Source organism: Cherax quadricarinatus, chromosome 2, assembly GCF_038502225.1.
Source record: "Cherax quadricarinatus isolate ZL_2023a chromosome 2, ASM3850222v1, whole genome shotgun sequence".
NCBI classification, from domain to species: Eukaryota; Metazoa; Arthropoda; class Malacostraca; order Decapoda; family Parastacidae; genus Cherax; species Cherax quadricarinatus.
Window position 1 is genome coordinate 71324628 of NC_091293.1, and position 25455 is coordinate 71350082.

The 25455-nt window shown below is 38.3% G+C and overlaps 1 protein-coding gene across 1 annotated transcript in view; it reads left to right on the top strand.

Annotated features, from left to right (window-relative positions):
- LOC128684229 (alpha-1,3-mannosyl-glycoprotein 4-beta-N-acetylglucosaminyltransferase C) overlaps positions 1-25455 on the top strand; it is a 398920-nt gene that overhangs the window by 343012 nt on the left and 30453 nt on the right. Inside the window, exon 7 of the mRNA XM_070088912.1 lies at positions 5265-5512. Coding sequence (XP_069945013.1) covers positions 5265-5512 — 248 coding nt within the window. The remainder of the gene's footprint in view (positions 1-5264; positions 5513-25455) is intronic.

The window sequence follows — 25455 nt, forward strand, 5'->3', positions numbered from 1 at the left end:
GTGCAATGTGAGCAGGGATGTTTCAGAGATATAATAGCATATTTTTGAGAGAATGCCCAATGTTTTGGATTTTTTTTTAATATTCCAGATATGTGTATTGAATTTTAGTTTGCTATCCAGTATTCCCAAGAATTTACCTTCATCCTGCCTATCAATTGGTGTATTTTTAGCTTCGTTTCCAACCATTATGTAGAAAGACTTATTAACCCTTTCAGGGTCCGTCCCATAGATCTACGGCTGGTCGGTGAGTGTCCAAACCGTAGATCTACGCTAAAATTCTAGCGCCGTCAAATTTAGCGGGAAAGCGCTCATAGGCCTACATATGAGAGAATGGGTCTGCGCCGTGGGTGTGCGCCATAAACAAAAAATCTAGGCGCCTGCATAGCATTGTGGGAACGCCGGCTCAGTCACCCTTGTTCACCATGCCTCGTCGCAAGTCAGCTCTCACTCCCCGGAAAATTGGGACTCTCCTCTTCCTGTCTGATAGTTCTGACACTGATGGAAGTGGAAATGAAGACGAATTCTACGGCTTTGATAAGTTAGTGACCGAAAATAATGACCAGGATATCGATAATAGTGCAGAAAACCCCGACGATCCTCGACCTTCTACCTCTGATGTGGGCACTCGTGACTCACCGTCGGGTGTTCCTAAACGTAAGAGAAAACTAATATTTTCCCGTGGCCTGGCCTCTGACTTCAGTAATGACGATGATTCTGACGTGGATTGTGATTTTATTGCGCTCGACGATCATTCGAGTAGTGATAGTGAGGAAACATATTCACCAGTGAAGTGTCGGTATGTTCGCCGCCACATGCGCTTGGGTAGTGTACCCTATGCTGTGCCCAGGGGACGGAGTACATCCCGGAGTACATCCCGGAGTACATCCGTGGCCCTACACCCGTTTTAGGTAGTGATAGTGAGGATGATGTGGCTACACTTGGCATGGATGGGCCACAGACATCAGTGGATGGTGTTAGTGGGGCTGGTGGTGGTAGTGGCACCGCCATGCGTGACTCGCTGTGCCACGCGGGAACCCACGCTGCTGACTCGTCAGTTCAAGGACAAAGCGGAGCGTCACCCACCAGCCCGCCACAACCACCCGTACAACCAGCCTATGATGTCCAGTATCCACCAGCAAACCGTATCTGGGATTGGCAGCAAAATCCCAATTTTGTTCCCAGCCCTCACCACTTTGATGACTCGCAAAGTGGAATTCTACCTACCTGTCCCCTTGGAACCACGGCCAATGAACTGGAATTCTTTGAATTATTCTTTGACCAGCCATTGATGGAAATTATTGTCAGGGAAAGTAATAAGTATTTTCAGTACACCATGGCAAATACGATCTTATCACCACAGTCAAGACTACACAGGTGGAAAGAGACGACTGTTGCAGAAATGTATTTGCTTTTTGCAACAATAATGCTTATGCCTCACGTCTATAAGCATAATATAAAAGCATACTGGTCCACAGATCGGCTAATTTGTACCCCATCCTTCAGTGAAATAATACCAGTGAACAGGTTTATCTTACTGTTACGTATGTTGCACTTCTCTGACAAAACCAGGCCTGACAGAAGTGACAGGTTATACAAGATTAGAAATGTTTTCATGTATCTCAAACAAAAGTTCAGGATATACTTTTATCCATTCAAGAATCTTGTAATTGACGAGTCTTTGATTTTGTTCAAAGGTAGACTGTCATTCAAGCAGTATATACCGAGCAAGAGGAACCGCTTTGGTATAAAATTGTTTGTACTCTGTGATTGTGACAGTGGCCTGGTGTTGGATATTGTTGTATACACGGGTAGTAAAACATTGAAAGATACCAAGATGTTATTGGGTATATCAGGTGACATAGTGAGAAACATGATGGCACCTTATCTTGGTAAGGGCCATACATTATATACCAATAACTGGTACACAAGCCCATTACTCAGTGATTTCATGCGAGTGAACAAGACAGATGTGTGTGGCACAGTGCGTTCTAATCGTAAACATATGCCCAGGCTCAACGCAGGTGTTCGTGGTGATGACGTGCAGGTGTTTACTGCCAATGACATCATGGCATTACGGTGGCATGACAAACGAGATGTCACATTGTTGACAACCATTCACCGTAATGAAATGCAAGACAGTGGCAAAGTTGATCGAGTGACTAATGAACGTTTTCGAAAACCAGTGACAGTGATTGATTATACACAAAACATGCGCTTGGTTGACAAGTGTGACATGCAGATTGGTTTTGTTGACTGTGTTCGTAAGAGTTACAAGTGGTACATGAAACTTTTCTTCCATCTCATGGACATTTCAATGCTGAATGCATATAATATGTACCAAATAAAGACTGGTAACAGACCACCGTATGGTGAATTTTGTTTGTCTGTTGTCAGACAACTCATAATGAAGTACCAGGTAACAACACCTGCAATACAACATGGTCCTCGAATTCATCACAATATACCCAAGCGTTTGAGAAGAGAAGGTGATCATTTCATAATACAGCTTCCTTCAACTCAAAAGAAATTTGCTCAGAAGAGATGCATTGTCTGTGCACAAACAAAACAACGGCAACAAAGACGCAAAGACACTCGGTTTATGTGTGAGGAATGTAAGGTGCCTCTGTGCATGGTGCCTTGTTTCAAGGAGTTCCACAAGCTCCAGCAGTTCTAAAACCATGTCCAGTGATTGTAAATATGTAAATATATGATAGAACATTAGTATTATACAATATTTGTGCATGTTTATTGTAATAAACAACAGTGGTAAACAATAATATGATAATAACTTTAGTGCGGTTATTGTGTTCAATACAGTGAGTATATATATATCAATTATATACAGTATTGGTCTCTCAGGCCCCAAATGTTAGTAGGAATAGAAAAAAATTGGAAAAGAAAAGAAAAAACAACTAAAACAACAAAATAATATAATATGCGTATGTGGAATTCGTCGATGTTGCCGCCACCACATCATTTTCTACAAACTTCTTGGCACTGTATCTCGGTAAGTACTGATCAGATTCTAATTTTTTTTGTTTTATTACCTTCACAAAAATATGCTCTTTAATTCTGTAAGAAAAAATAATTTTTTTTTTTTTTCAAAATTTCTTGGACACTGGTGCGTGACTTCAGATTTTGGCCTTGGACCCTGAAAGGGTTAATATACAATATGAGCTTGTTGTGATCAAAGTAAATTTTTCTTCAAGTTCACCATTGAAAGTGTTGAGTGCATCTGGGTCAGTATTTGCAGTAATAAAACGTGTGTCATCTGCAAAAAGAACTGGTTTTAATCCCTGTGAGGCATTAAGAAGGTCAGTGATGTAGAAAAGGAATAGCAGAGGACCCAGGTCACAACCTCATGGAAATCCTGTGTTAATTAGCTATAATTGGGTTCCTGAAGAGCAGTCATTAATGGTAATATGTTGATGTCTTGTTACTCAGGTAATATTATATGTATAAAGCATACCGGAATGTTGTGGTCTATTGTATCAAAGGTTTTATTAAGGTTGGTAGAGAGGCCTATTTGGTATACATTATTTTCAAGAGAGGAATAAGCTGAGCCGAGCATTTTTATGATTGTATCATTGATACTTCGTCCCAGCCTGGAGCCAGACTGGCATGGGTTGAGGATATGTTTGGTTATGAAACTATGTTTTATATTTATATATACTTTTTTTGAAGATTTTGGACAGTAGTGGCAAGTCTGAAATTAGTCTTCAATTATTAACTAATGTTGAGTCATCACTTTTGTAGATGCTAGTTTGTTAAGGGAAAGTTTTGGCTTCAGTTGATTTATTGACCAAAGTTGTTATAATTGGTGATAACACACAAGAGGCTTTCTTTTATACTATTGGTGGCATGTGTACTTTGTTTCCTACTTTATTTTCAGTGATATAGTTAGAGAGGCACCCTTGGTTGAAGTAGTTGGGAACAGGTACAGCACTCTGGGATGGTTATCAGTGAGGCAGTCTCTAACTTGGGCAGGAGAGTTTGGAATTTGTTTTAGTCTTACATTAAATTATATATATTTATGCATATTTGTTATGTTGTCCCTTTTAACTTTGATGGTATGGTTCTCACTACATGTTCTAGTGTGGGGTACCTTTTACATAAAGGCCTTAAAAGTCTAGGACAATACTTACATTTATGATTGATCATCCTCAGTGTGTCTGAAATCCTTTCACCAGCCCTTTCAGTAGATTATTTAAACTACTATTGCAAAAATAGGGATATATTCTAGATAGATATATACAGGATATACAATTTTAGCACTCTCCTATTCAAAACATAAGCCTGCACACCCCTTAGCTGCTCCCCTAGGACAGCCCACATGGTGCATCTGAAACAATTAGCCCTTCTTTCCTCTGGATGACCTTAATCCAGTGTTTTGACATGCTTTAGTCACCCTGGGTATGATGGCTACAACTTAAGGTATAAAACTCACCTCTGGGGCACACATAATGCCCAGAAATAAAAGAAAAAGACCAAGAGGTCCACCAGCTTGAAGCCACAAGGGGAGAGAGCGGGAGCGGCCTAGCTAAGCTCCTCCCACACCCACCAAAACAAACAGAAGACTGTTGCCAAACACAATTCTCTAGTTACCACCATTCTACCACCACACCTTATTTTATTTTTACAAAAAGAAATACAACTTTATAAACTACTTATTTTAATGTCTGTGTGTCTATAGTATAACCTATTATATTGAGAAAATTAGGTTTGACCCAGCTGCCTCTCAGCCTCTAAGAGTGATCTGCCCTTAGGACCATTAAGCGGTTGTGCCCCCTTCAATTCAATATAATTAGGTATTCCAGAGTAACTGTTACTTAAATACATTAATATGTGTTAGGTCCTATAGGCCCATTACAATAATTAAATAAAAAACTAAGTTACATTGTGTATTATTGTAGAATTGATATATATAAATGTTTCGTGTTACCTTTACATATGTAAAATTCAATACAGGATATTATGCTGATTTAAACTTGCTAAATAAAAATGAATGATTACAATAAATATTTGATTTAATTAAGATATTAATAGGTGGGAGTGGGTGATTGGTATGATGATTGTAGTGGATAGAGATGATATTGTTCTACTGTGATTGCAAAAACAATGGACAATTTTGAAACTGGATGACTTTGTCCATTGTTCCTGAAATAATTGATTTTGCACTGTATTTCTGAATCCTATTAAATTGAGGGTTTAGTGTATTTCTTAGACTGTGAACAGAAAATGAAATCATTGGTATACTGTTTCAGCTGGCTGGATTTTTGGGGATTGGTCAGTTGGTCCGATGTAGCGACCTGGACCGATTGGTGTCATTCTTGCTGCTTTTCTACCGAGAGCATCCAGTAGATGTCCTCATCAACCAGTGGATCAATCTAATGGCTCCTGAAAAGCCACCGAAGGACCGTCCCACTAGGAGGGTCCCTGGACTCTTTCAGCACATTGGTGTACATTCCACCCTGGCTAATAAGACTCAGGCTCTCAAGGACAATACATTCAGGTAATTATTGGTTTGTAGATAATTGGTTCAGAGAACTGATAGGTTGATAAATTAGAAACATGTGCAACACTTGAGAATCTTTATTGTGGAAATGTTTTGCCACACAGTGCCTTCATCAGTCCAGTACAGAGATGGTGAAGATTGGAAGGAGTTTGATGTAATCAGTCCATCAGTCTTTTCAAGATTGATGGAATGATTACATTGACTCCAGGTTGAGGGACTGATTACCTGAAACTTCTGATCATCACCAGTCTTTTTTATATAGGAGTGATGAAACCACTGTGTGGCAAAATGTTTCCCCAATAAAGATACCCAAGTGTTGCACATGTGTCTAATTTCAAAATCAAAATCAAAATCAAAATGTTTATTTCCTTGTAAAGCTTACAATGTATGGTTTACATGTTATAAAGCATTAATTACAAAGAAGGCCACTAGCATGCCTAGACATTTCGGGCAACGGAAAAGAATAACAGAGCGGCTAAAAGAGGTCAATATATCTGAAATGCGTAGGGAGACACTGGTCAGAGAAATAGCAAGCATCGAACTTAAGCTAAAGGAATCTTATAGGAGTCAGGAATCGCGGGAAGAACTAAAAGCCATAAATGAAATCGAAAGAAACCCAAAGTATTTCTTCTCCTATGCCAAATCAAAGTCGAGAACAACGTCCAGTATTGGGCCCCTACTTAAACAAGATGGGTCCTACACAGATGACAGCAAGGAAATGAGTGAGCTACTCAAGTCCCAATATGACTCAGTTTTTAGCAAGCCGCTAACCAGACTGAGAGTCGAAGATCAAAATGAATTTTTTATGAGAGAGCCACAGAATTTGGTTAACACAAGCCTATTCGATGTTATCCTGACGCCAAATGACTTCGAACAGGCGATAAATGACATGCCCATGCACTCTGCCCCAGGGCCAGACTCATGGAACTCCGTGTTCATCAAGAACTGCAAGAAGCCCCTATCACGAGCCTTTTCCATCCTATGGAGAGGGAGCATGGACACGGGAGTCGTCCCACAGTTACTAAAAACAACAGACATAGCCCCACTCCACAAAGGGGGCAGCAAAGCAACAGCAAAGAACTACAGACCGATAGCACTAACATCCTATATCATAAAAATCTTTGAAAGGGTCCTAAGAAGCAAGATCACCACTCATCTAGAAACCCATCAGTTACACAACCCAGGGCAACATGGGTTTAGAACAGGTCGCTCCTGTCTGTCTCAAATATTGGATCACTACAACAAGGTCCTAGATGCACTAGAAGACAAAAAGAATGCAGATGTAATATATACAGACTTTGCAAAAGCCTTCGACAAGTGTGACCATGGCGTAATAGCACACAAAATGCGTGCTAAAGGAATAACAGGAAAAGTCGGTCGATGGATCTATAATTTCCTCACTAACAGAACACAGAGAGTAGTCGTCAACAGAGTAAAGTCCGAGGCAGCTACGGTGAAAAGCTCTGTTCCACAAGGCACAGTACTCGCTCCCATCTTGTTCCTCATCCTCATATCCGACATAGGCAAGGATGTCAGCCACAGCACCATGTCTTCCTTTGCAGATGACACCCGAATCTGCATGACAGTGTCTTCCATTGCAGACACTGCAAGGCTCCAGACGGACATCAACCAAATCTTTCAGTGGGCTGCAGAAAAAATATGAAGTTCAACGATGAGAAATTTCAATTACTCAGATATGGTAAACACGAGGAAATTAAATCTTCATCAGAGTACAAAACAAATTCTGGCCACAAAATAGAGCAAAACACCAACATCAAAGACCTGGGAGTGATCATGTCGGAGGATCTCACGTTCAAGGACCATAACATTGTATCAATCGCATCTGCTAGAAAAATGACAGGATGGATAATGAGAACCTTCAAAACTAGGGAGGCCAAGCCCATGATGACACTCTTTAGGTCACTTGTTCTATCTAGGCTGGAATATTGCTGCACACTAACAGCACCTTTCAAGGCAGGTGAAATTGCTGACCTAGAAAATGTACAGAGAACCTTCACGGCGCGCATAACGGAGATAAAACACCTCAATTACTGGGAGCGCTTGAGGTTCCTAAACCTGTATTGCCTGGAATGCAGGCGGGAGAGATACATAATTATATACACCTGGAAAATCCTAGAGGGACTAGTACCGAACTTGCACACGAAAATCACTCACTACGAAAGCAAAAGACTTTGCAGACGATACAACATCCCCCAATGAAAAGCAGGGGTGTCATTAGCACGTTAAGAGACCATACAATAAGTGTCAGGGGCCCGAGACTGTTCAACTGCCTCCCATCATACATAAGGGGGATTACCAACAGACCCCTGGCAGTCTTCAAGCTGGCACTGGACAAGCACCTAAAGTCGGTTCCTGACCAGCCGGGCTGTGGCTCGTACGTTGGTTTGCATGCAGCCAGCAGTAACAGCCTGGTTGATCAGGCTCTGATCCACCAGGAGGCCTGGTCACAGACCGGGCCACGGGGACGTTGACCCCCGGAACTCTCTCCAGGTAAACTCCAGACTAATACCAATTCTTACTCTATAATGTATTGATATAGGTTATGGAGCAGTACATTTTAACATACAATATTAGATACATACATAATTAGATACATAATTAGGTACATACATAATTAGATACATAATTAGGTACAGTGGACCCCCGGTTAACGATATTTTTTCACTCCATAAGTATGTTCAGGTGCCAGTACTGACCGAATTTATTCCCATAAGGAATATTGTGAAGTAGATTATTCCTTTCAGACCCCCAAACATACACGTACAAACGCACTTACATAAATACACTTACATAATTGGTCGCATTTGGAGGTAATCGTTATGCGGGGGTCCACTGTACATACATAATTAGATTTATAAGTGAGGTAATTTATCAATTATTGGTTCCTTGCTACTTAATACCCTTCATTCTAGCTAGACTGTTAACTTGCACACTCTTACTAAATGCCATTTAAATATACAGGAGTGAATAATGTTGAGACTATATTGCTATGCCAGGTTTGACTGACTTTCTATTGTATGAATATCATGGGGTTTACAAAATCTGGTGCTCCCACCCCTCAATATTTATCAAACCATCTCTGTCCAGTGCTGCTTAGAAGGCTGAACTGGAAAGAGATGGTGCAAAAAAGTGGCAGATGCAGTTCATTGTAGATAAATGCAAGGTTCTGAAACTCGGGAGTGTCCATAACCCTAGCACTTATAAATTAAATACAGTGGACCCCCGGTTAACGATATTTTTTCATTCCAGAAGTATGTTCATGTGCCAGTACTGACCGAATTTGTTCCCATAAGGAATATTGTGAAGTAGATTAGTCCATTTCAGACCCCCAAACATACACGTACAAACGCACTTACATAAATACACTTACATAATTGGTCGCATTGGGAGGTGATCGTTAAGCGGGGGTCCACTGTAATGTAGAACTTAGCCATACAGATTGTGAAAAGGACTTGGGGGTTATGGTGAACAGTAACCTTAAACCAAGACAGCAATGCCTAAGTGTATGTAATAAGGCAAACAGATTACCAGGATTCATATCAAGAAGTGTAAGCAACAGAAGTCCAGTGGTTATATTACAACTTTATACATCATTAGTAAGGCCTCACCTAGATTATGCAGCTCAGTTCTGGTCTCCATATTACAGAATGGACATAAATTTGTTAGAAAACATTCAGCATAGAATGACTAAATTAATACATAGCATTAGAAATCTTCTGTATGAAGAAAGACTGAAGACTCTTAAATTACATTCACTTGTAAGATGAAGAATGAGGAGAGACATGATTGAAGTGTATGAGTGGAAGATGGGTATTAAGAAAGAGGGATATAAATAAGGTTTCGAGGATGTCTCTCCAAGAGAGAACCCACATAATGGATTCAAGTTAGATAAGTTTAGATTTAGAAAGGATATAGGAAATTACTGGTTTGGTAATAGAGTAGTTGATGAGCGGAATGGTTTGCTTAGTAGGCTTATCAAAGCTAAAACCTTGGGTAGTTTAAAATTTAGGTTGGATAAGTATATGAGTGAGCAGGGTTGGATTTGAGTGGGACTTGCACGTGAGTGAATGGAATTGTCGAAGCTTACTGCTTGGGTAGCGTTTGTTCTGTTAGTGGGTTGGATTTGTGAAGGACCTGCCTAGTATGGGCCAACAGGCCTACTGCATTGCTCCTCCTTTCTTATGTTCTTATGTTCTTGAAACAAAGATTTTGTAAAAGACTGCAGAGCAGTCATTTACAAAATCTTTGTTTTGGAGTCATTTGTAAAATACTGCAAAGCAATCTTTTACAAAAATCTTTGGTTTTCTGTTAGACATTGGAGATTAAATATATGCATCACCAAGCACTTGCCAAGAAATTTGTCTTGCATCACCAGAATGGCTGCAGTCTAGTACATAACACTAGCAGGATTTGTTGGGAATCATAAGACATTATACATGAGCTCAAAATGCCCCTTTGACTTTTGCTCCTTGTAGCATTCTTTCAACAAAATCAATCAGAAATTATTGGTCACACCTTATATATCAATGTCATTCTTCAAGAGTTTGAAACTGTATGACTAAGTTGTATATGTCTTATTCACTATGGCGTTTTATATGTTTGATGGAAAAAATAGAACAGTTCCAAGACAAGTAGTCCCTCAACCCCTCTCCCTCCCCACCATCCTGCTCAAACACAGTAACTCAGAGCAAACAATACCCTGGACACTTAAACATGAACCTCATCCAAGCAACTGACCCTCCAGTAGCTGATTTCATAAACACTATGAGCAACTGCTTGCTACTACCTTCTATAACTAAGCCAACATGAATCTCTGAGACAAGTGCCTTATTACTTGACCATATCTGGACCAACACAGTATCCCCGCTAGAAGCAGGTATAATCACACACAACACTACAAACCACTACCCCACATTTCTCATAACTAACTTATGTAAATTGCCTCAAGACTCGAGAAAGATCTTATTTTGCCTGCATGACAAGACATCAGTAAATAATTTAATATTAGTACTAGGTGACATTGACTGGCAGAGAGAGCTAGCTGACAGCAATAATGTGAACAAAGATGTCAAAACTTTTTTACATAAACCCCAAAACCTCTATAACATGCATTGTCCAATCAAAATGAAGCAGATCACAGAAAAGAGACTAAACAACTCATGGCTAACAAACAGTATCCTCAAATCCATTGATAAACAGCACCAACTTGAAAAGCTGTCCAGATCAGGCCTGATTACTAAGGAACTGACTAAACGATAAACATCAGTTCTCACAAAACTAATATGAAAATCGAAGCCCAAAATTTTGGACTCTAGAAAACTGTCTGGAAACAGAGAGATAAACTTAACTAAACTAGATGAACCTCACATACATCCTATAGACACGGACAACAAATTTAATGTCGTCTTCTCTACTGTAGAATCAAAGCTTGCAAGCTCTGATACCCAGCTGAAAAACTACCTCATTGGCAACTGCCCAAATACTCTATATCTAGCTCCAACTAATTCTATTGAAGTCTCACTCATCATTAAATCATTAAAAAACAAAGCAGATCTGGATAACTTGCCACCATTCATATATAAAAGAGTTAAACATGTGCTGTCATTCATTTTTGCAACAATGTTTAACAAATCTGTAGAGTCCTTAACCTTCCCATCCATACTCAAGACTGCAAGAGTTACCCCAGTCCTCAAAGGAGGTGATCCAGCTGACTTGAACAACTATAGACCTATATAAAACTTGCCCTTACTTTTTAAAATATTCGAAAAAATAATACACAAACGACTTTACTCCTACCTTATATCCAACAACATACATACTTAACCCCTTCCAGTTTGGGTTTAGACCCAAAAAATTATGAATGATGCTATTATACAAATGCTTGAACTAATATGTACTTCCCTCGATAAAAATGAATATCCTCTGGGGCTCTTCATTGACCTACAAAAAGCATTTGGTACAGTGGATCACAATCTCCTGCACTTAAAACCAAATCATTATGGCATCAAAGGACAGTCCCTTGATTACCTAAAATCTTATCTTAACGATAGACACCAGTTGGTATATGCATATGGAGTCAACTCCAGTATCCAGCCTGTAGCTGTCAGAGTGCCCCAGGGTAATGTCCTAGGCCCACTCCTCTTTCTCATCTACATCAGTGATCTCCCTGATGCATCTCAACTCCTTAAGCCAGTTCGATTCACAGATGACACTACTTACGTCTACTCCCACTCAAACCCAAATGTGCTGGGAGACACTATAAACAATGAGCTGCTAAAAATATATGCTTGGATGATGACGAACAAACTCACTCTCAACCTAGACAAAACATACTTCATGCTGTTTGGAAACAGAGCCTTAAATATCCAACTTGATGTGTTGATAAATGGTTTCTCTATTACAAAATACACTGAGGGTAAATTTCTAGGTCTTCTCCTTGACTGTAATCTTAAATTTCATTCCCACATCCAGCATATATCGAAGAAAATATCCTAATCAGTAGGCATCCTTTACAAGATACGATACTATGTACCCCAAACGACACTCCTTACCCTATACCACTCTTTAATTTATTTATTTATTTTATTATTTGGACATGATATATAGTTGTACAAAGAAATACAATGATTGGGTGTACATGCCAAAAGCTCCTTGTATGCAGAGCATTATGGGCAGGCTTAAAATTAACTTAAGATTACTAAGCAATGCTATATTCAGTGGTAAAAATTATAGTCAACAAATTGCAACATGAAGTACAAATGAGTATTTCAAATAAGAAGCTTTATAGTTGTACAAATTTGTAGCATAACAATTTATAATATAATCCAGTCAAATCGAATAAAATCAATGATTTGTAGTGCAGAAACAGGTCATATGGTCATTTTATGAGTTACTGTGCATTCAAGAGAATGGAGTATTCTATTAGGTAATGTAATTAAAAAACATTTTGATAGGGTCACAGGTTATACATTTATGAGATACAGTTATTCAGTATTTATTTGGTTGTGGGTGAGTAAGTGGTTTTTAAGAAGAGTCTTGAATTGATAAACAGACAGTATGTCTTTTATATTCACAAGTAATGAATCCCAGATTTTTGGGCCTTTTATGTGCATTGAGTTTTTACATGGTGTGAGATGCACACGAGGAACATCAAAGAGTGATCTGTGCCTTGTGTTATGGTCATGTGTTCTGTTGAGGTTGATAAGGAGAAGATTGAGGGGAGGGTTTATATCCGAGTTTAGTGTTCTATGTACGTAGTAGGCACAATAATAAGTATGGATGTTTTGTACGGTGAGTCAGTTTAGAGTTTTGAATATTGGTGGAGTATGCTGCCTGGAGTGGGAATTTGTTATCATTCTGACCTCAGCCTTTTGTTGGATAATTAATAGTCTGAGATGATTTATTGTTGTTGAGCCCCATGCACAAATTCCATAGGTGAGATAAGGGTAAATGAGTGAGTGATATAGTGCCAGGAGGGTTGACTGTGGAACATAGTACCGTATCTTTGATAGTATGCCTACAGTCTTGGAGATTTTCTTGGAAATTTGTTATACATATGTTTGAAATTTGAGTCTATTATCAAGGTGGATTCCTAAGAATTTTCCCTCTGCGAGCTTTGTGATAGGTGATCCATTTATCATCATTATGTTAAGAGGAACATCTGTAGTTTTGTTTCCAAACTGAATGAAGTAGGTTTTGTCAATATTGAGAGTAAGTTTATTAATCATCATCCAGGTAGCTGTTTTCTGTAATTCAGTATTTACAGTATTGGCTAGCATGACTGGGCTTGGGTGAGAGAAGACGTATGTAGTGTCATCTGCAAGTAGTGTGGGTTTGAGTAGTTGCGATGCATTTGGTAGGTCGTTTATGTAACTGAGAATGAGAAGAGGGCCAAGGACACTTCCCTGTGGGACAACAACTGTAATTGGCTGTGTGGAAGAGTTTGCTCCATTTGTGTACACATATTGGCTTCTGTTGCTAAGGTATGACCTTAGGTAGTTGAGGGAGTGCCCTCTTATACCATAGTGTGATAATTTTATGTGCAGCAAATCATGGTCAGCTGTATCAAAAGCTTTACGTAAATCAATGAAGATCCCCAATGGGACTTCTTTTTTCTCGAATGCAGTGTATATTTGTTCTAGCATGTGTATAATAGCATCTTGGGCTAATTTACCTAGATTGGTTATGAGAAAGGTAGGGTAGTGGTCTGTGGTAATATCTGTGATTATGCCTGATTTTAAAGGGGATATGATGTTGGTCCAGATGTGGTCTAATAGGGAAACACTAGTCTCTGTAATTCTTGTAGGTTTTGTTACTGTTGGTAGCAACAAGCAGTTACTCAGTGTCTGTGAATTCAGTTACATGTGGATCCTGGTCTTTCAGGAGATTTATATTTAAGTCTCCTGAGAGTAGTAAGTGATCTTTATTCATGTGTGCATCAGTTATCATACTTCCTAGGTTTTCACTAAAATGGCTAATATTTGACTGTGGTACTCTGTAGATGTTTATGACTGTGAGAGGTTTTTGTAGGTATTCAGATTTGAATTTAGTTATTATATATTCCCCATGTTCATCCCTTGTGCAAGTATTATTGATACATTCTAGTTGGTCTGAGCAGTATATAGCTGTGCCACTCCCTTGTTGATCTGGCCTACAGTTGTGCATGGCTGTGTAACCAGGAATGGCATAGACATCTGTAGTATCTGGCTTTAGCCAGGTTTTGGTGAGAGTAATGATGGACATACTGGCATGAAGGGAATTTAGTAATGCTGTGAGGTCATCGTAATGTTTGCTTAAAGATCTGACATTGTAGCTAAAGACAGTTATGTTGTTGTTGGCTCTGAGAAGTGCCTTTGTTTGTTCTGCTGTGTAGTAATTACAGTCGCTGTTTGATTCATATAAGTCATTCAGTAAGAGGTTGGTATCAGGATCAATGCTTGTAATCATAAGATTTATAGTGAATCTATAATTAGCCTAAGTATTTATTTATTTATTTATTTATTTATTTAGTAATTTTAGCATACATACAGAGGTATAAAAAAATACAGGTAAGAGCAGCATGCCAAAGCCACTTATATGCATAGCATTACGGGCTGGCTTAAAATTAACTTAAGATTAACTAAGCAATGATGAAATCAGTGATAAAACATTATTGTAAACAGATAACTATAAAGCACAAATGAGTATTACAAAGACAGGTCATATGGTTGCATGCATTGCTGTACATTCAGTCGAATGGAGTATTCTGTTAGGTAGTGTATTTAAAAAAATAATAAAGTTAGATTGGGTCCTAGGTTTAACATTTGTGTGATATAATTGTGAGTAACATATAGGATATACAATTTATAAGGTTCAGTTATTCAGTATTTATTTGGTTTTGAGTGAGTAAGTGATCTTTGAGAAGAGACTTGAATTTATAAACAGGTAGTGTTTCTTTTATATTTACAGGTAATGAATTCCAGATTTTAGGGCCTTTTATGTGCATTGAGTTTTTGTACTGTATAAGACAAAGTAAATATTCTAAAGCTAAAAAATAGCACCTGAATTATTTCAACAAATGTGAATATATAAACTAAGGTAGTTCTTTAAAGCTAAAATAAAGGAGAAAATATAAAAGGGACTAAAATAAGTAGTGGTGAACAAATAAAGTGGTAATCAAATAAAGGAGCTAGGGAATATAATAGTAAAATAATGAAAGTATTACACTTTAGCACCTGAAAATAGCACCTTAATTATTTTAACAAATGTAAGTATATGAACTAAGGTAGTTATTTAAATCTAAAATAAAGGAGAGAATATAAAAGGGACTAAAATAAGTAATGGTAAACAAAGTTAAATGGACAGATAGTCTCTTTCTTTCAACACACCGGCCATATCCCACCAAGGCGGGGTGGCCCAAAAGGAGAAACGAAAGTTTCTCCTTGTACATTTAGTAATATATACAGGAGAAGGGGTTACTAGCCCCTTGCTCCCGGCATTTTAGTTGCCTCTTGCAACACGAATGGCTTACGGAGGAAGAATTCTGTTCCACTTCCCCATGGAGATAAGAGGAAATAAACAAGAACAAGAACTAGAAAGAAAATAGCAGAAAACCCAGAGGGGTGTGTATATATATATGCTTGTACACGTATGTGTAGTGTGACCTAAGTGTAAGTAGAAGCAGCAAGACGTACCTGTAATCTTGCATATTTATGAGACAGACAAAAGACACCAGCAATCCTACCATCATGTAAAATAATTACAGGCTTTCGTTTTACACTCACTTGGCAGGACAGTAGTACCTCCCTGGGTGGTTGTTGTCTACCAACCTACTACCTTTAGATAGTCACTATGATATAATATTAATTTAGGAGTAAGATCTGACTTGTGATATGAAGTTTGAGCAATTAATAGCACTAAAAAAAAAGTAAAAAAATATGAGGTAGTTGGTACTAGCTAGTAAAAGATAGTACAGGGAATTGCACAATAATGTAATAGGAATATACACTAATTGCACCACACAATAAAAAAGGCACTAAAATAAGTAGTGGTAAACAAATAACATTAATTTAGGAGTAAGATTTGACTTGCAACATAAAATTTGAGCAATTAATAGCAATAAAAATGGAGTAAAAAGTATTTGAGGTAGTTGGTACTAGCTAGTAAAAGAAAGTTCAAGGAATTGCACAATATTGTAATGTGAACATACACTATATGCACCACATGTATATATGTGTTAAGGACACTTGTCTAATCTGTTACGGAAATGTCAGCTTTTCTAAGGAAGGTAGAGAAATCATGTTCATTTGAGATGGTATATTGTTGTCCCATTGATGTTTTTCTAACTAGTATTTTCCCATCTCGAGTGAAACACTGATGTATTTTGTTTTCCTGTTTAAGTTTTCTCAACCTGAACAGAAGGTTTTGATGCTTTCTCGTTAGACACTCGTTGATGTACACTCCATTTTTCATTGTAATTGCTGATTTAATTAGGTCCTTTTTTTATCATATGAATGAAGTCTGATCATAATACAGTGGACCCCCGCATAACGATTACCTCCGAATGTGACCAATTATGTAAGTGTATTTATGTAAGTGCGTTTGTACGTGTATGTTTGGGGGTCTGAAATGGACTAATCTACTTCACAATATTTCTTATGGGAACAAATTCGGTCAGTACTGGCACCTGAACATACTTCTGGAGTGAAAAAAATATCGTTAACCGGGGGTCCACTGTACTGTGTTTACTACCTTTTTTTTCCTAGCACCTATGGTATTTGTGCCTGGGGATCAACCACAGCCAACCACCTTAAACCTTTAATAATGCAACAAAAAGCTTCTCCCCTCAAGGAAGGTTCCTTGATGTTGGTGAGGGGCTCTTGATTTAGGGAATTGGATCTGTGCTCCAGTTCCCCAAATTAAGCCTGAATGCCTTCCACATCCCCCCCCCCCCAGGCGCTGTATAATCCTCCGGGTTTAGCGCTTCCCCCTTGATTGTAATAATAATAATAACAAAAAGCTTCTGTGTGGATGATTGCCAGGTCCTGTTCTAGACTGCACACCCCACCACTTTTCAAAAGCCTGAACTTAATAAATGTACGAGACATACACTCATATTATTGTGCCTACTACATATACAAAACATTAAACTCCAATATAAACCCTCCACTTAAACTTCTTCTTGATAGCTACAACAGAACACACAGTCACAAAACAAAGCATAGGGCACTCTTCGGCATCCCTCGTGGCAGTCTCACACTATGCAAAAATGCAATCACATAAAGGATCTGAAGATCTGGAATTCACTACCTGAACTGGTAAAGGATTCCCTGACTACTTATAGATTTAGGACTTTGCTTAAAAATCTTCTCATATCTCAATACTAACCAAACCAACCTAAACAACCTCTAATCAGTTGAAGCAACTCTCCTAAATATTATATTATATGAACTCTAGTCTATTAAACATCTGCCAATCCATGAAATATTACTGTTTGAACCATTATTTGTAATATTGTTTTTATTATGTGCAACTTCAAGATTATTATTCTTATAAACCTCAACCTTGACTACCTCGCATTAGTGTTAAGTTTAAATGAAGATTTTAATACAAGTTAACCACTCTTATCTTGTCTAGATTTAAGTAGTTATTATGTGCTAGGATAAGTCTGCCCAAAATGCCCCGGCATGATAGTGGCTTTCTTTGTACTTAGCAAACCAAAATTGTAATTACACAATAGTATAGGGTTATTGTGTCAACTTGTCAAGCGGCAAAGGCCTACTTTCCTTTTTATATGATTTTAATATTACCATTTTTTAATTATGGCTGAATTAAGTTTAATATTAATGATATGCATTTTGCCAGTGTGTTATTAAGTGTGAAAATATCACTGGGGGCCTCACAGTACCTGTAGCCCAGGGACCTACAAAATCTTAATCCAGCTCTGCAAGCCATGCATGTCATTAGAGGCAACTAAAATGCTGGGAGCAAGGGGCTAATGACCCCTTCTCCTGTATAAATTACTGAATGTAAAAAGAATATATTTTTTTCTTTTTCTTTGGGTCACCCTTCCTCAATGGGAGATGGCTGGTGTGTTAAAAAAATATTTATTTGTTTGTATTATACAGTAGACTGTTATATTACATGGATTTATTTGCCATGTTTTGGTTATTACACTACTGAAAAATTGCGGCATAATTTTATACAGCATTTTGTAAAATTAACTCTACACAGTTCGGTTTGCAGGAGGGAAAAAAATTTGGAGCGTTTCATGTGGCATATTTCCCTAGCTCAGGTGGCCGCCTGGATATGGGTCAGACCATTGTCTCCAGGAGGGGGAGACCTACCGTCATCCCTGTCCCAACCTTTCATGAATATGTGTGTAATACGATTCTCTCCTAGGAGCTAGCTGTGTTTGTGAATTGTATTTTGATCTTTTAACCTTTGAGGGTCCATCCCATAGTTCTACAGCTTTGAAGCCAAGGGTCCAAGCCATAATACTATGCCATGAGCTCAGCTCACTCAGATAAGCTGTGAATGGTAAATTTGGGCCTAGATATGAGAGAATGCATCTATGTGGTTAGTATGCACCATAGAAAACAAATCCTGCAGTATGCAGTGTTTTAGGATTAAAACAGCGACTTTGCAGTGTATTTTCGTATGTTCTTTAGGTTTGTATTCAGGGTTTCTTGGTCCATTTGATAGAATGGAAGACATATTACAGAAATAGAGATGATTTTAATTGGTTTTATTACTGAAAATGGCTTGAAACTGAGCTCAAAGTAGCAGAAATTTTAATTTTTGCCGATGTTCAAGAGTAAACAAATGATGTCATGCATCCAACACACATCAGCTGGTGGGTCTAATGTGCGTTCAGGAATGTGCTGATATTATTTATACAATCACAGTATTGCATAACAGTAAATCTTCTATTTTTTGGTGTGAATAAAAAATCAAAATGGAATTCATTTGTAAAGCCTGGAAACAACTAATAAATAGTGGGAATGTTATTTTAGTGCCAAGAATGCCTGCATTGTTTATTCTGGACCCTATTTTGAAATTGGAATATATTGAACTTTGTGTGAAATTGGCCAAATTACAATTTTCCAATCACTTTATTGGGTAGTTGAAATAGTTGATTGGGCAATTTCTTGTGCTCAGTCGATTAAATATAAGTAACTAGCAAAATAGCTAAGAATTTGGTCAACTGGAATAATGTAATTGGCATAAAATACAACATCTTTAATACAACCACTGAATCGGGGAGTTAAGTCATTCATGTGTAACTGAGCAAGAAAAGTGATGAAAAAACTAGTTGTATCAATGGACTAACTCCAACCTGGCAGTACCAAGCTTCTGGAATAAATTTAACACTGCAGATCCCATCAGCTATGCCAGAAGTGCATGGAATGAAGTGCCCCAATCATCATTAAATACAGGCTGGGGAAAGTTATGGCCTTCTGTAGTTAATTCACTGGTTTTCCCTCACTTAATTAATTATGAGTCAGGTTCAGCTGGCAAGGAGATTACCAGGTGATGGCTTTGAAGATATGAAGGAAGATGTAAATGATCTCTTAGAAGATGATGATGATGATGAAGGCAGGAGTCCAGAGGAAATGTTGGCAGAGCTCAATGCACAGATACAAGAGAACCAGATAAAAGAAGACAAAGAAGAACCTCAAGAAAAACAGTTAACATTGCAGCAGTTATGTTAGCAGTTCCATGTTGCTAATAAACTAACAGACTTTTTCAATGAAGTGAACCCTGACAAATCTAGAAGCACTGCTTTGAAATGGGGTCTAGAGCAGCTGATGATGCTTTACTATCAGCTGTAATGTACTGCAGTGAAAAGGAGCCCAGAGATCCATTACAGAATTTATGTACTCTCCATTACAACCATCGACTTTAGTACCAGAACCTCAACCATCCACTTCTGCCGACAACCATTCACCTCAGTCCAGTAGGGACCACACCATGCATCTCCACTTTCTTCACAATTACTGACATACACCACTAACCACAATTTAAGGTAAATATTATTATTTCTGTTGCATTTGTAGTCTTAAGCAATGAAAACAACATTATCATTTTTATTTTTGCAAGATCTAGATGTTTAAAAATAAAGTTGTTTGAAATTTTTAGGGGTCCCAGGAACATAACCCTATTTTTCCCTTTAGTTATTCAGTTTATCTAACATGAATTTATCTACATGGCATTTTCAGGAACGTAACTACCATGTAATATAACGGTCTACTGTATTATTTATTTAGTGTGCAGGTATGGAAACACATACATACATACATAAACACAGTATCTAGACTAATATGTTACAATATCAATGAAAAGTTGACATTATATCAGATAAGCTAATGGTGAGGTTTAACTTCTCTACTATGTATCATTTGTGACTACATATGCCAGTGATATAAAGAAAAATCCACTATTTCCTGATCTGAAAAGTTATCATGCACTCAAGCTAAGGTAAAGGCTTATAGCATATACATTTATACCATACATAACATGGACAATAATATTTTCCACAGTTACACCCCCAACCGGCATAGGAGGCCACTGAATCATGTACCAGGATGGTTGTGGTCTCAAAGAAAAATAAATCGCCATAGCACTCCATGGATTTTCAGCATGTAACTACAAACTACAGGAAGAAAAGTTACCACATGCTGTGCCACTTGAAATAGTATCCAATTTTTTCCCTTCCACTCATACAACAGTTTTGCAAATGCATATTGTGGGTTTCACCAGGTGGAGCTGGACAAACTAGCCTTCCACCTGAAAATGTTCATCATTCTTGCATGCAAAGCACATATGGTACTGTGGTACACACAACAATTGCTGCAACAGATTACCACCATCCAGTAAAAAGGGAGTGGGTAGGGAACAGTTCACTTGGTAAGGCCCAGGAGTTTCTGTCTCCAGTTCTTCTACGTTATAATTGAGAGAGTGACCATCATGGCACCGATAACTTCCATCTGGGATGTGGCCCCAGTGTCCATATCCCAGATACATACATTTCAACAAATGGTGGCAGGCTGGTTTTAGATTGAGAGCCAGGTGTATATGGCCTATACAGACAAGCTGTCCAACTGGGTCCTCTCTAGCAGGTTTTAGTTCCCATGGAAATTTAAAATAGACAACTGATACCAACCTTATCTGCTCAAAAAGGCATGACTTCTTAAAGCAGTGAGATGGCACTACCAAACTGTTCACTCACTGCTGTCAGTGTAATGGGCAGACATACATCATTTCATGCGGCTAAGAGGGTTTCAGACAGCACCTTGAGGAATGTTAGCCTGCAAACTGATACTGTCTTCAGTGAAACATTGCATCACAATGAAATGCAGGAGGAAGCTGTTGCAAGAACAGAAGAAAAGTACACGTATGATTATGGCATCCAGCTCATTCCTGCTCTTCAAGTACAGGATGAAATACATATATGAAACTCCCTCGAAACTTTGAACTGAACAGGACTGGCGGCAGAGATTGGCAGATCTGCCAATATATAATGAGGTTGGATGGTAGCAGCTAATTATTGCTCCATAATCACTATCATTGAAACACGTCAAGCAAGAGATCTTACATCTGTTGTGTAACCCTAAGGAAGCATTGCAGCCATGCATGATAGTACTAAAATATCCCTGCAACTGAATGATAACCACAAAAATTTTGCTCCCAAGAAGAGGGGCATGGGTGAATGTGTAACCCACCTTTGTTGCACTGAATGTTAATTGTTGGTATCAGTCAGGAGAAATGTCATGATTTTTGTTACCTTAAGGAAAATAATGTGGAATGCCTTGTAAGATACTGTATATGCTTAAAGGTTGAATGGGCAAGTAGCCCAATAGTAGTGGGTTAGCAGTCAGCTCCTGCCTTCCAGCTGATGATAAGTTAACTTTCCTAATCAAGGTAAAACTCTGGCCAAAGATGCTGAGTATTTTTGCACCCAAACCTCATACAGACAGTACATGAATGTCGGTAAGGTACTCTTTCATTCATCCCAAGTGGTGCATTCTAGAAGCGAAATCTGTGGAAGGTGAATTCATGGATATGGAACTTAAAATTTTAATGTGACCCACAATGCTCAGCTAACATCCAGTACCTGAGAACAGATGGTATAAAATACCACCTTGAAAATGTCATATTATAAAGGTTTCCATACTTACACCCAGGTACTTATTTGCTGATTGGGAATCAAACCAAGTTTCTTCTGTTTTAAGTCAAATGCTCTAATATAAATGAGTCATCCAAGAAATATATGTGCATTAAAAAGATGTAATGACATACCCTCGTTGCTATTTGAGGAGTTAATCTTGCAGATTAAGGATATAATAATGTATGTGAGGTGCAGCTCTAGAAGCAGCTTGCTGTTAGTACTGTAATAAGATATGATAGTTATGATGTGAATCTAGCCTTAGATAGCAGGCAGTATGATTTAAAACACATCTTTGAATAGTTGCATCATGTACTTGTAAAAATAAAGATTATTATTATTAGTAGTAGTAGTAGTAGTAATCAAATTTATGAACATGACACATGGATACTGAAGAAATGCAATATTAGGTTAATTATGAGCTATATAATTAAGGTGCTGAAATGTAACCTTTCCCATGAAGTATCCCCAAGTATACCCCTCAGCCTGCACCGTTAGGAAGTATCCCCAAGTAGAGCCATCAACCTGCACCATCATGAATCATCCCAAGGTAAACCTTGCAGCTTGTGCCTTGAGGAAGTAGCTTCACTAGGCACAAAAATAATATTTTTTTAATACTAAATCAAAACCAGTCACAAAATCTTTTAAAAAAACTGTGTATACAATGCTGTTAATAAATATGCCAGACATAATTTGTTTTGATTAACCACATGAAATTTCTGTATTATGTTGTCTCAGCCATATCTAAGGAAATTTGAGTACGTGAACTGGAATGATAAGCAATTATTCTGTAGCAGTAATAATAATATATAATAAATAATAATAAAAATAATACAGTAATTTTATCTCAAATCATTGTACTGTTCATATATACAGTATACAATGGAACCTTGGTTGCTGAATGGACTAGTTGTCAAACGAATTGGTTTTCAATCCGATTTGTTCAATTTGATTTTTGTACATGGTCTTGGTTGTCGACCGACAATGGTTGGATCACATGATCACCAGAGTTCACAGCGTGGGTCTCAGTGAGTATAGCGACTAGCGTACGTGCTGTAAATATCTCTTGAGCTCTTGCTGTGCATTTTGTGATCTTTTCTTGTCATTTTGCTTTTTGGTGCAATATTTTTTATTGTGAGATAAACCATCATGGGTCCATAAAAGGAAAAAGAGATGAAAGTAAAAAGAAAAGTTGCAAAAAGCACTATTGAGTTTAAAAAGGAAGTTATTTGAAAGTATGAAGAAGAAAGGCTCTGTATGGTTGACATAGCAAAACTTTTTGGTAAATCAAAGTTTTCCATCAACCAAATCTTTGATTTGAAAGTTTGAAGAAGAAAGGCTCCGTGTGGTTGACACAGCAAAATGTTTTGGTAAATCAAAGTCTACCATCAACCAAATCTTTGAATGGGCCACTCAAAACAATATGAAGTTCAACGAGGAGAAATTTCAACTACTCATATATGGGAAACTTGAAGAAATTAAAAATGTGTCAGGGTATACAACAAATTCTAACCATACAATAGAGTGGAAAAGTAATGTGAAGGACCTGGGAGTGACAATGTCAGAGGATCTCGCCTTCAAAGACCACAATAATGTATCTACCTCATCCGCTAGGAAAATGATAGGATGGATAATGAGAACTTCAAAACCAGCTCTCTAGGCTGGAATGCTGCTGTACACTAACGGTCCCCTTCAAGGCTGGCGACATTGCAGACCTGGAGAGTGCATAAAGAACTTTCGTGGCACACACAAGTACAATAAGGCACCTAAACTACTGGGAACGGTTGAAGGTCCTTGATCTGTATTCCCTCGAATGCAGGCGAGAGAGATACATGATAATATACACTTGGATGGTCCTGGAGGGACTGGTGCCAAACCTGCGCACAAAAATCACTCCATATGAAAGCAAAAGACTCGGCAGGAGATGCAACATTCCCTCGATGAAAAGCAGGGGCGCCACGAGTACACTGAGAGACAACACAGTAAGTGTCCGGGGCCCAAGACTGTTCAGTTGCCTCCCAGCATACATAAGGGGAATTACCAATAGACCCCTGGCTGTCTTCAAGAAGGCACTGGACAGGCACCTAAAGTCAATACCTGACCAACCGGGCTGTGGTTTGTACATCAGCTTGCGTACGGCTAGCAGTAATAGCCTGGTTGAGCAGACCCTGATCCACCATGAGGCCTGGTCTCAGACCAGGCCACGGGGACATTGACCCGTGAAACCCTCTCCAGGTAAACTCCTGGTACCATTAGCACGATACTGGCCCAAAGGGAAAAAATTAAAGCAGCTGACCCTGCAAAAGGTGCGAAAGTGATATCAGGGCAAAGGCCACAAATTATTGAAGAGGTTGAAAAATTTGTTGATTTAGATAAATGAAAAACAGTTACATAGTGATAATGCTTCAGAGGCCATTATTTGTGAAAAAAGGAAGCAGTTGCATGATGACCTCCTGAAAAGAAAACCTGGAACAAGTGCTGAAATGAAATTCTTCAAGACTAGTAAGGGTTGGTTTGATAATTTTAAGAAAAGAAGTAATGTCTCAATTCAGACAAATGTTAAAACAGAATCTGAAACAAACCTCTCTGGACAGGTTTTAATGAGACAAAGAACCACTGAGCCAGAACAAGGTGTTAGTGGTGAAAAGAGACAAAGAAAGAAACAATACCAGAAGGAGAATTGCCTGACATATTATTAGAAAGTGACTCTCCTTCCAAGCAGTAACATTTCCCCTCCTCTCCTCCACCTCCTGCTTCCAGTATGCCATTAGCTCTCCTCAGACAAGTATGAGGCAGTTAAATTTTCATTTACTGTACAGTATTTCAGTTAAATTTTCATTTAGTATTCATTTTTAGTTTCCCTGCACTGTATAATTTTATACATTGTTTAATGTAGTAGTTCATACATTATTATTAGTAAATTATTACACTGTCATTTTTGGTCTGGAACAGATTAATTCATTTACACTATTCTTTATGGGAAAAATTGGTTTGGTTGTTGAACCAACATCTGGAACAAATCACGTTTGACAACTGAGGTTCCACTGTATACAATAATTTGAAAGCTCATAGTGTGCACAGCATTTCAGACAAATTAACAAAGACTAAGCAAAAGTCTACCAGTGCAAAACCAATTTTCTGACACTCTTAGCTCCTAGGCTTTGCTGATACTATACTGATTTTGCCAGATCAAGGCGGGATGGCCCACAAGAGAAGAAACAAAAGTTTTTCTCTCTTTTATTTTTCATTTAGTAATGCCAGGAGAAAGGGTTAC